The sequence below is a fragment of the Dermatophagoides pteronyssinus genome, unplaced genomic scaffold, assembly GCF_027571235.1.
Source record: "Dermatophagoides pteronyssinus isolate colony J.1.1.1.1 unplaced genomic scaffold, Derpt_VIB-CSIC_2022.12 sq0008, whole genome shotgun sequence".
NCBI classification, from domain to species: Eukaryota; Metazoa; Arthropoda; class Arachnida; order Sarcoptiformes; family Pyroglyphidae; genus Dermatophagoides; species Dermatophagoides pteronyssinus.
In genome coordinates this window covers 729060-742801 of record NW_027461532.1, presented here as the reverse complement: position 1 = coordinate 742801, position 13742 = coordinate 729060, and the positions used below count along the sequence as shown (strand labels likewise).

Genomic DNA, 13742 nt, shown 5'->3' with positions numbered 1-13742 from the left:
ATCGTCGTGTTCCAAATTTTCTTCATCTTTTTTTCCTTTTCTTGGTTGAGAGAGAAAATAAAAAACGTATTCTCAGGGATCATTTTTCAGTTGGATTGCATGGAACTCAATCCACTGTTTGTTACAATGAACAATGATGATGATAATGATGATAATGATGTGAATTGTGAAAACAAAAAGTAACAAGATACGTTTATTCATTTAAGCAAAACAATTTTTTTTGTTCCTTTTGATTAGATGGATTGTTTTTTTTTCTTTTCATTATCGATGATAATGATAATTGATTGATGATGAGAATCAGACATGGCCCAAAACCGATCATAGATCAAGACAAAACCACAATGAAGCAAACCTTGATTGATTTTTTCTAAATTAGTTTTTTGTTTTTGTTTTCAAAATTTTATTCAATTATTTTTCAATGTTTAAGTGTGTATGTGATGTTCAAGTGTTAAATCAGTGTGTAAATTTGAAGGGCAAACATTTGATTTTGAAAGAAGAAAACATTCAATAACAATTAAATTGTTTTTTATTTACAAAAAAAAATTAACAACAAAAACAATGTTTCAACGAGAAATTTCCCCTGTTTTTTTTGTTCGAAATGGCCGAGTTTCTGTCTATTAGCTTTTACCTAAATAATGATAATTTTTACATAAAATGTTTGACCATCAAACAACAATCCGTAAACGTAGATAGTGGACATGATTAATCCATATTATCCGGTTGTCCTTCATACAATGATAATGATAATAAATTTCGTTGTATTAATGATGAATTCCAAAATAATATTGTTTGTCGATATGATTCATCAATCCATTGATTACATTGTGTATCGAATCTCTGTTTGGAAGAAGAAAAATAACAATTCAAAAATCAAATTTCAGAAAAGTTTCTCGGAAAGTTTCTCTTTTCTCATCAAATTTTTTTTCCGGACAAAAAAACAACGGTAATTCAATGCATACTTGAAAACATAAAAAGACAAAAAGTCAAATAACAAAAATAATGAAACAAAATCAAAATTGATCCAAATTGCATGTATATCGATTTGATTCGATTTGATATCGACGATTGATTGGTTTTTCTCGTTTCTGATTGTTTATTTTGTATTTTTTTTGACAACAAACAAACTAGCAAAAACTAGGCAAAAACAAATTCCAATTTTCTTGGTTTTTTTTCCTCTCCATATTATTATTATGGGTAAGAATCCTGTTATACTGATATGATGATGATATTTGGCAAACAAACAACCAAACATCATCTAAATGGAATATTATAGATAGAAAAAAAAACTATAAAATTCCATTATTCATCTGTCATTTTTTAATATTATTATCCTCAAAGCAAGAAAAAACAATCGAATCCTCTCTTCTCTATATATTGATTCTTTCTCTCTGTGTGTTCCAATATTGATTATTTGTTATTATTATTCTTCATAAGAAATGACTAACAACAACCGAATCAAACAAAATGAACAAGAATTTCCTAATATAATTTAATATTATCGGTTATCAGTCCATAGACAGAAGAAAAAAAAACGTATCGTTATTTGATTGCTTTTTGGTATATTTTCATTTGTTTTTGTGGTTTTCATTCATTCATTCTTTCCAGTATAGTGTTATGGTCGATTATTGTCATTCCAATTTCAAATTTTCCCTTGTTGTTGTTGTTGTTGTCATCGTTTATTTGTCAAAAAAAAAAAAAATTTGATAACACCGTTAGTAGAAAGCAATATTCATCTTCGTATTTTCAATATGAATATGATGATGAAGAAGAAGAATTTCAAATGCAAAAAAAAACTAATAATAACAACGGATCTTTCAATCGAAAGCATCATTTTCCACATCAGTATTAATAATTTTTTTTCCTATTTTGATCGGTGTGTGTGTGTATGGTAAATTTGTCCTGACAACCACAATGTGATGATGAGTGAAGAAAATTCTTCACTTCATTCCATTTCTAAAGCATCCTTTTTTCAACACAAGCAGAGAGAGAGAGAGAGAGAGAGAGAAATCATCAATTTAATATTCTCGTATTTGGAATTTTACTTCTTTTTTTTCTCTCTCTCTAATATTCCATTAAGATAAAATTCTTTTGTTATTTTGTTTATCTTTCTACTTTCTTTATTTTTCTCCATTCAATATTTATATTTTGGGTATGAATTGAATTTTTGAATGTTCTGTAAATGTTTTTGGAAAGTTTTTTTTTCACTTTTTAGAGAAGTTTTTTTTTCACTTTTTAGAGAAGTTTTTTTTATATATTTCCAATTTTGAAAATGATCATCATCATCACTATTAAATGTATGGAAAATATATAAACCCCTGCTCAAATGTGTAAACATACCTTATAAAATTCACGAAATAATTCAATTTCATGATGAAACCATTCTGAACCTAAATATTGTAGTGAATTTTCAATAAATAAATCCGATGATGATGATGATGATGATGGATCGATAATGGTTGAATTTTTTAAATTAGAACCAAACAAATGATGGCTTTCATGATGAAGATTATGATGATGTTTTTGTTGTTGATCAAATGGATTTTCCATAATAGGCTGTATACTTTCATATTGAAATCGACCTTTAATGCAAAAGAAAATTCAAAAAAAAAAATCAATCAATGTCCAACATTATCATTCATTTCATTTCATTCATTTTTCATACTTACTTTCTAATTCGACGCTATTTTTCCATGCTAAACTATTTGCCATTAATTCAACATTAGTTTTTATATCAAAATTAATTTTTAATTGTTTTTTAGCGTGATTTAATCGGGAATTCGTTTTTAAATCATTGTCAATGTTTGATGATGTTTGTTGTTGCGATTGTTGTTCTTGCTGCGGTTGTTTATGATCGTTGATTAGATTAATCAATTTTAATGTAATCAATATGTTTGTATTCATTGTTTCACTATATAATAATTGATGTAGATAACGTTTTGACCATAATATAATGGTTGGAATGTTTAGCTTAATTTGTATGATATCTGATTCTGTTGCTGATGTTGTTTTATTTAATGATTTTTTCTTATCATTATCATCAGCTAGATTCGATTTTATTGATGAAATATTCCAATAACCTAATGATAATGTTTGACCATTATAGCTATCAAATTCCATTCGTAATTGATGATTATTTACATAATTTTTATCATTATCATCATTATTATCAAATGTTTCATAAACATTCAAATGTCCTAATGTTAATCGTTTATTATGATTTGATAATGATGTTGTTGTTGTTGATGATGATAGATTTAGATCGATTGAATATTTTGTATAAATAATCGATGATTGATTTATTATTGATGATAATTGTAATTTAGGTAATAAAATTGATTTTTTTATAATCATATTTATAATATCATTACCAATTTTTTGTACATAATCACATTTAACATTCAATATTTCACTTAAACAAAAATCAAAACTATATGAATTATAATTTTGTTTTGTTTCATATTCATTAAGATAATATTTGGATTTTTTATTTGATTTTCGACGAAAATATTCAATTATTAAATGATGTACACAATTATTGCTTGAATTTCTAATTAAATTGATGATTGGAGGGGAGGAAAAAATCAACAAAATGATAAAATCATCAATATCATCAATTCTATTACCTGTACTTACCTTAAATTTTGTGCAAGTATTTCATCCAATTGATTAAAATTATATTTTGGCCAACGTTTTTCATCATCTTCATTATAATATTCATTAAAACGTTTTGTTTGTTGTTCAATAAATATTCTATCAACATTATCAATTAATAATTGTACAATTTCTTGTCTAATTTGACATGATCGGGTTTGATAAAACATATTAGCCAAATATGTTTGCACTATTGACCTGTTGATTGAATTACGATATGCATGTATTGTTGCTATGGTTATAAATGTCATCGTTGTTGTTGTTGACGCTGATGTTGATGATGGTGATAATAATAACGTATGATTCATTAATTTTCTATGGACGGATTCAATCGCTGTATAATTATTTAGATTTCCCAACATTTTTATCAAATCAACCAAATAAATCAATTCAACATTACTATTCAATGTTTGATCATTCCAAACGATAAGTAAATCATCGATACGTTTTAAAATAAAATTACAAAGTATTTCATTTAATTTTATTAATTGTTCATTCTGTGCCAATAATGTTAATGATTGTAAAAGTGTTGTTGATATTGATGATATTCCATTAACAATATTCATTTGTTGACGACGATATAATACATGTAAAAGATTTTCAATAAACCAACGTGATGATCGTTGTGTATATGGTAATAATCGCGTTACAAATTCATCAATTTTTTGTTGATGATGATCATTGGTTATTAATGTTAAATTTGAATTAATATATATATTTTCTAATGCATAAAGTAAATCACGTTGTGCTGTTTTTGATGAACATTTTAATAATAACATTATAAATGCTTGACAATTTTCATTTGTAATAATTTGTATTAAATTTACACCACATACTAATTGTATATTATGTGCTGTACCAATTCTACGTATATCACCAATAATTGAATTATATGAATGTACAGTATGATTTAATTGTTGTTCCAATGTAATTAATGTTAGTAATGAATCATGTTCTGTTATGCAAAAATGTTTGATTAGTTAGTTAGTCGGTTTTTATATTTTCAAATTGTAAAATTATCAATGTTTTGATTCGAAAAATAAAACATGAAAAAAAATGTCTTACCTTGACTATTCATTTTGCTTGTAGCTGCTTCATATAATGTTGTATAATAACGATATTCATTTTTACCTAAACGGCTACGTATTTTACTCAATAATTTTGTATATTTTTCCATTAAAATTGATTCACCTGAATTAGTTTAATCAATCAAAATTATTAACTGAATTTCATGCGAAAAATTGTGAAATATTTAAAAAAAACATACGTTTATTTTGTTGGGCAACAAGTGTTTCATCTTTTGTATTTTCCAAAAAATGTTCATTTAATAATTTAACACTATCATCATGTTTACCAATATTATTATTATGTAATGGTATTTTTTTTAGTTTATAATATAAATGGCCATCCAAATATGGCCAAAATTCATTTTGTTTATCAAATTTTATTTGATAATTTCCGACTATAAATTATAAACGAAAAAAAAAACAACAGAGAAAAACCATTAGGGAATCAAATCAAATCAATCAATCAATCAATTATTAACATATTACATACATGAATCGATAATATGTTGTCGATCAAAATGGATTGTTTGATTTGAATCGATCGTTGTTATTGGTGATTGATTTGTATCATCATCGTTGTTGTCTGTAAAATTTTCGATATGTTTTTCTAATTTGCTCAAAATTCGATTGTTGTTCGATATGTTTGATATTTTCAATGTTTGTACTGGTTGACTACCAAACCAATTGGTTTCCATTGTTTGATTATCATTCTGTAATAAACTAATCAGATATTTTTTCCAATTTTTTATATTTAAATTTGTATCTTGTTTAAGAAAACGAATTTCCGGTATTGTACCATCGGATAATTGTATAAACCAAAATGGTAATGATATTTTTGTAAATGGATTAACACAATCAATACAACCATGTTCCATATTAACATTAATATCATCATCATTATCATTATTAATATTGGAAATTATTGGTGAATTTTTAATAAATTTATAATGAAAATATTTACTATTCGTATCAGTATTATCTTGCCAATATTTATTATTCTGATTATCAGAATTATAATAACATTTATGATTGGTTTTAATTTCATTTTTCATTGATATTATCATATCATCATCAAATGTATTACGTATTGTTTTTGTTGTTTTTATTAAATTATTTTGTTCAATATTATTATCATCACCATAATAATAATCATTACCGTTACCGTTATTGTTGTTGTTATCCGGTAAAAGTAAATGACGAAAATCTTTCCATAAATGTTTTAAATAATGATAAACACTGCGTTTTGATCGTAAATTCGGTAAACGATAATGTTGATTTTTAATTGAAGAAATCCAATCATCGTCATTATCATCATCTACATTGGCAGCATTGTTATCATCAACATCTTCTTCATCATTATCATTATTATTGAATGATGATGAAAATGAATCAAAAGAATGTGGTCCTAAATGAAAATCACTTATAATTGCAAGAAATTTTTGTCCATTCAGATGATTAATCAATGGTCGTTGTTGTCGTTGATTTTGTTGTTGTTGTTTGCTATGATGATCATCATTCCATTGTAAACGATTTAAACATTTCATAACAATTGTTGAACGAATTTGTTGATTTTGTTGTTTTGGATCAATGTTTAACGATGATGATGATGATAATTTCCATTCAATAATTGTTTTGATTGAATATTTTCTTATCGTTCCATACTGCAAAAATTAGAAAAAAAAAATCAAGAAAATCAAATTAAAAGACTGGGGGTGGAAAAAAATACATTTTCTTAAGTCAATTTAAACAACATCGACAACGACATTATCATTAATTAGGATAATTTGTAAGTATCCTGTAGTATGGATATTCTACCATCACTACCACCACCACCATCATCAAAAACAACAAAAATCTTTGAAGAAAGAAAGCAAAAGAAAGATAAAAACATTCCGAACAACAATAGAGAGAGAGAGAAAGAAGAATTTCGTGCCAAGAATTCCGATGATGATAATGATAATGATAATAACCTTAACTTCGAATAATGATGATGATGTTATTTCATTTTCTTTTTCTTTTCTTTTGTTTTTTATTGTTTTTCATTTTATAGACAACAAAAGTTGATTCGTTTAAGTAAATTTTTTTTTCTAGGTTTTTTTTTGTTTTGTTGGTTGTGATGTGAAAATGAAACTGAATTCAGAAAGGGGAAAAATACATTTTTTCTTCGTATGAATTTTCTACTTTCATTCATAATTATAACCGATCGCGGGTAATTTAGTTTTCTTTCTTTTTTTTCCAGGGAAATTTCCGAAATAAAAAAAAAAGTTTTCCATTTTTTTTTCGTTAACCATAGTCCACCTCTATTCGGATAGTGATGAGTTTTCATTTTCCATTTTTTTTCACCGTTGAAATCTAATCTCCCCCTCTCTTTTTCTTTCTCCATTCGGTTATTATTGCTTTCAACGGTTCATTTTAAATTCAAAACTCGCAGCAAAAATGTTCCCGAAAAAAGAAGGGAATTTTCTCTTTTTAGCAGAAAGAATGAGAAAAACAACAACAACAACAACAACAAACTTTTCAAAACATCGTGACAAACAGAACAAAAGCTTCGACACTTGAATCGATCGATTCTGATTTCATATCTTACATTCTTCTTCGGGCCTGGTCACTGGAACACATCATCAAAAAACAAACAAACAAACAAACAAACAAAAGGAAGAAAGAAAACTTTGTTCACAACAAACAATAACAGCAAGCTATAGTTGGTGTTTATCATTATGACAAGTTTATTTTCATCATCATCATCTATTTGTAACAACAACAATTTTCCAAACAAAACATTTGGAACAAAAAAAAGCAAAAAAATCTAGCGGAAAATTGAGAATTTTTTTTTTTTGAAATCTTCTTGCTCCAATGTTGGACAACAACACAGCAACAAAGATCAATGTTATGATTATCTCAACAACAATAAAATGGCTTTTTACTTTGTGTGTTTTTCTTGGTTGAAACAGATATTGATTGAATTTCGGAACAAAGATCAAGTAAACCGCACACAGGACAATGGAAACCAAAAAAAATGTCAACTTTTTTTTAAATGTGAATCTTCTCCCGGCAAGTTTGGTCAAAAAAAGCAATGAAAAAAAATAAAAATATTGATTTGTCTTTGGGTTATTCAAACAAACAAACATACATACATACACAGATATCATTAGTGATAATGATTTACACGATTTTAAAACACACATTGATTATGTTAACAAACAAACAAACAAACAAACATCATTACCGTTGTTGATGATATTTGGAATGGTATAAAAGAAAACCTCAATCAATCATTTGATTGATTTATTCATCATTTTTGCTTTGAATATTTAGGTAATGTTATTAAATATATTCATGTTGTTCAATCGATCATTATAACAACAAAAAACAACAACATTTTTTATCGACAAGATATTTTTTCGCTTTGCTTTTCATCATTTGTCATCAATTTTACGGATTACATTGACCAATCGATCGATCGATTGATGATTGATTGATTTTTTTTTTCATCGTCGTTGCTGTTATTGGACAAAAAAAATTTGTTTGACAACATTTCGTTCGTTAACATTATTCATTTTTAGATTTTTTTTTATTTCCTTTCTTTTTTTTGGTTTCCTTAATAATTCTCTTCAATCTTTAATCATAAAATTTACATTTCTGCAGAAAAGAAAAAATGAAATGAAATTCCTTATTGCTTTTGTTGTTGTTGTTGTTGTTGTTGTTGTTGTTTGTTGTTGTTTGTCGTTGACGGTGTGTGGTGGATATTAAAGAAAAGAAAAAAAATTTCCCGGAAATTCAATCTCTTCAAACATTCATTTATCAATTATTATTTCTATGTTTGACGAAAATAAAGATGGAGCGAAAAAAACACCCCGAAAAAAATCCAAAGATATTTTTTTTCAAGCAGGAAATTTTCCAGAAAAAAAATGATGATCACCAAAATTCATTGAATGAATTTTCATGGCAAAAAAAAAAAATTCATTCGCAATTAATATTCGTTGCTCGAATGAAGAAAAGAAAAGAGAAAAAATCAAAATTCAAGTAAGCAAACAAAATGTCAAAAAATATGAAAATGAAATCTGACATCTTTGAAAATGTTTTTGGTTGTGTATATGATATATACCCACAAACACACACACACACACACATTGAATATGTCATAACAAACTGAATGAATGAATTTTTTTTTCTCTCTAAATGTGACACTTTTTTTTCAGTTTTTATTTTTGGAGTAAAAATATCATTGCCTGATATTATTTGCCGTCGTCATAATAATCATAATAATAATGATAGTCCATACACACAGGTCTGACTTTGGTTTGTAAAATGAATGTCAAAATAGACTCACTCACAGATACTTATTCTTCTTCTTTTATTTGGTCCATTCTTGACATTTTATTTGCAGTAGCAATATTTCATATTTTCTCATCATCGTTGTTGTTGTTGTTGTTGTTATATGATATTCATCTGCAATTACTTTTTTTCGCTGTTGTTGTTGTTGTTGTTGTTGTTGTTGATTTCCTCTATTTGCACCCAAACAACAACAACAACAAATGAGAAAAAACAATTATAATTTTTGTGTCTTGTCTCCCCACAATATCATCATTATCAACGTTATATAACAAACACAGACAACAGCGAAGAAAAGTAAAAAAAATACTGAACATTTGTTGTTGTTGTGTAACTATAGTCATTATCCTCAATTCAATATGAAGAAAAAAAAATAGTAAATTTTCATAAAAGTTGAATAACAGGTAAACAACAACAACAACAATATTTACCGAATTCTGGAAATATGTGAGAACAAACTATTTAATGATTACTGGAAATACACACACACACTATTGTAATAATGATGATAATGATGGAACCAAGAACCAAAGAAAGAAAAAAAGAAAAAAATGAATCAACAAACATACATATCCAGGTTTTACTATACTCATTATTTTTAATGTTTTTTTTTGTTCTTCATTCAATGTCCGGTATTATGTTTCATTTTTTTTAGTTGTATCATCATCATCCTTTTCCCGTAAACTTTCCGAAAATGAAATAAAAAAAAAAAGTTTCATTTCTTTTATTCGATTATTATTTACCCAAAAAATATTTTAATGTTTTTGCAAGCAAAAAAAACACAAGAAAATCCAAGAATTTCATTTATTCCCAAAAAATTTCAATCATCATCATCAGTTGGATACAATGTAATCTGAATGGATAATAGAAAAAAGACACTTTTTTCCCTCGAAAAAAAGTACTGCCCAAATGATTTTCTGTTTCTGTCATTGATGATGATCATCATCATTATTTCATAAATATAGAAATCATTTTTATTTAATTATGAATAATAATTATTATTGAGGAAGCCTGCCTTTGTGTTGGTATGATGGATGGATGGAAAATGTAATATCATCATCATCATTATTTTCACGAATCCAGTAGAAAAAAAACTTTCTTTCTTTTTCATTCATTACAACGAAACTTTCACACAAACTTTCATTATTACTTTCGTTATTCATTAACCAATTAGCCCATTAGCAATATGATTTCGATTTTTTTTCATCTTCTGTTTCTTCTGAATTACGTAAATAAAAAATGATAATTAATATGGAAACTGAAAATGGCTGCTGCTGCTACTGCTGCTGCTGCAAGGAGAATTCCATCAAGCCATTCATTCCCGAAAAATATTAATATTTGTCACAGTTGTGACAGTGACAGAAATGTTTGACAAACACTGTGAATTCCCAATCGATTTTAGCTTATAATCATCATCATTATTTAATTATTTATCAATTTGATTGATTTTTTTTTAATAATAATGAATTACGATCAATATTACAAACAAAATCAATGTCAATGTTGCTGTAAACATTGTTGTTAATCGATTGATAATAATTATTATCAGAAATTTGATTTATAGAACCCAAAAATTACAAATAAAATGAAAAAAACTTTTAAAGTTTTACAAGTTTTCCATCTATTCTATTAAGTTTGTAATTTATTCATTTTGTAATTTTAAATAAAAACGATAATGACAACAGCAGTATAGCTCATATTGTATATTGTTCCTGGAACACACTTTTTTTTAACCCCTTCTCGAAAAAAAACAATAAAGCTTCTCTCTCTCTCTCGTCTGCAGTGCACTGCACACAACACATCCATTCTTTCCATTCTTGATCTATGAATTTATGCACGAAAACCAGCGAATAAAAATATCCGTGTTGTTGTTGTTGTTGTTTTCTGGGGTGATCGTCCGATCATCACATCAGTTTTTTTTATTTATTCGGGAATAAAAAACGGGAAACAAAAATTGTTGTTATATGCATGGTCTGTGTGTGTGTGTCTAATGGTCCATATCGTTGTGGTGGTGGTAGTCGACGTCGATTTTCATTCATTCATTCAATTTGATTTCCCTTATACATTCTATGTTTAGGTTTGTTTGTTTGTTTATTTATCAAAATGGTGCTTACCTCACAGGCAAAGAAACGTTGATCATCATCATTATCATCACCCAAATGGTCTTTGTTAAGGTCATTGATGGTTTCTGGCTTTGAATGATGATTTTTGTTGATATTTATCGATGCGGATGTAGCGAATGGCAATGGCGATGATGAAACTTTTTTCTCATCAATTTGATTCATCAATCCAGATGAAATGTTTGTTTTTTGTTGTTGTTGTTGATCATTCATTTTGATTGTTGATGGCAATGACGATGACGACGATAAAATTGGCTCATCATCTTTGTCGATGAAATTTGCTTTTTTCGTTACATTTTCATTGTTGTTGTCATCAGTTTTCAATTTATCCATCATATTAGCATCTGTCAACGACAACATTTTTGTCACAGATGTTGTCATCATCGTTGTCGTTGTTGTCGCTGTCGTTGTTGTCGTCATATTGATAATGGCTGATTGATCATTCACATCATCCACATCATCAGTCTTTTTATTGAATTTATTCTTCTGTACAGAATTCAATGATGATGATGATGATGATGATGATGGTAATATTGTTTGATTGAATATTTTAACATTCATACATTTCATAGACAGCCGATCACAACTTTTTCTCGTTGTTGTTGTTGATGAAATATTGTGATTATGATTTGCTGTTGAATTATCAATTTCGGTCATCATCGTTGAATTTGTTCGGTTGTTTGCTGTTCGGTTGATGTTTGTTGTAATATTTTCAATCAATTTTTCATTAAATAATAATAATAAGGCTTTTGGTTTCGATTCAATGTTTGATGAATTTATAATTTCATTTGAAATCAAATTCAAATTATCGGTTGAATTGGACGATGGAATCATTTCGGTTGTTGTTGTTTGAATGGTTGATGATAAAACTGAACAATTTAATGGACAAATTGACAACAAAATGATAATAAATTTCATGATAATTATCGTTTGTAATTTATTCATTTTGTAATCATTATTATTAAAATTATTTAGTGGCCATCTATGTTTTTTTGTTTGTATTTTATGGCTGTTATTGTTATTTCTTTGGTTATTATCGTACATCATTATGGAATCAAAATTTCCTTTGCTAAATTGATTTTTAAATCGTTTCAGTTGACAATGATGATGATGATGATATTGCGAAATGATATTCATTCGATCATCACTATCATCATCGTTCAATGGTGACATGATTTTCATCTTTTCACTTTTTATTCTCAAACAATTTTACAATCAAGGTAGTTGCGTTGTTGATTGAAACGAAGCAAACAAAAACATTTTAAAAATTTCTTTGAGTGTGCAAAAAGAATTTATTCAGGAATTTTTGTTCTGCACAAACAAACAGTGAAAATTGATGCAAAAACAAAATTTTTTCACATTCAAACACTTTGAATACCCGAAAAACAACCAAGCAGCAATCACTACACTTCACAAATCACATTGATTGATTGTATATAATTGAATCATTCACTTGTTTGTTTGTTTTGTCAAACAACAACAACGATGATGATGATGATAATGATGATAAAGAGATTCTGTGTGTGTTTGCTTTTGTTGGCTTGTTAGTTCAGCAAAAAAAAACTACTACCAACCAACCGATAACAACAAGATGTTATCTGTCCAAAATTATTCTGTTGTTGTTGTTGTTTGGCTGAATTCTTTGTGATTCTCTGTATACAGAATAATCAGAACATTTCACACTAAACAACCAAAAAAGAATATCTTAATCTATTTGATTTGAATTGAAGATTTTATTTTTATTTTTCTTGCAGAAGCAAACAAACAAAGTCAAACAAGTGTAAAATTTTATTTTTTTTGAAAAACAACAACAACAAAATTCTGGAACAACAACGAAGACAAAAACTGTATAAATTAATAGTATTCTGGTATATTTCCTGATTTTAATTCAAGGATTCTTGTTTTGTTTTTTTTACAGCAAATATGATTGCCCGTAAGTGTTTTGCTTTGTTTTGCTGTTTTGAATTCAGTTAGGGTTCTGGGCAAACACAACAGAAGATGATTATGAATCAGGGAAAGATTGAAAAAAACAATCCGGAATTTTGGTTCAATGATACAACGAAGATGATGAAAACGTTGTTGTAATGAATTCAAAAAAAAAAATTTGTTCAGTTTTTCCCGTTGTTTTAGACCACAGAACGCACATATGAATCTTAAATTTTTCACTTGAATAACTATGGATGATAATTTTACACAAAGTCCAATTTTAGTTGATTTCGGTTCGGTAACCAAATAACGAATGTAATCTATTCGATATGTTTCATATACTATTTATTTGGCTGAAAAAAAAGTGACGAACATTATATAACAGAATCGTTGTTGTTGTTTGTTGAACATGCGCAATTCAACAACAAGAACCAAGACAACAATTCATTCTGAATGGTTGTTTGCAAATGCAAATACGAGAAAAAAATATGAAATAAATTCCTTCGTAATCCTTTATTATCCATTATTATTGATATTGATATTTTTCGAAAACGAAGAATTTTTTTTGAAAATTTTAATTTTAAATCTGATTATATTCGATGGAAAATTGTTTTTTATTGGGGGAAAAAAAATAAAAATGAATATT

The 13742-nt window shown here is 27.1% G+C and overlaps 1 protein-coding gene across 1 annotated transcript; it reads right to left on the bottom strand.

The window, feature by feature from the left end:
* Positions 1-395: 395 nt before the first annotated feature.
* On the bottom strand, positions 396-13405 carry LOC113795267 (uncharacterized). The gene is made up of 8 exons (XM_075820897.1): positions 11165-13405; positions 5209-6379; positions 4919-5113; positions 4717-4842; positions 3634-4606; positions 2667-3547; positions 2338-2579; positions 396-837 (listed from the first exon to the last, which is right to left on the bottom strand). The coding sequence occupies exons 1-8, from the start codon at positions 12350-12352 to the stop codon at positions 703-705; spliced, it is 4911 nt and encodes a 1636-aa protein (XP_075677012.1). The 5' UTR covers positions 12353-13405; the 3' UTR covers positions 396-702.
* Positions 13406-13742: the final 337 nt, after the last annotated feature.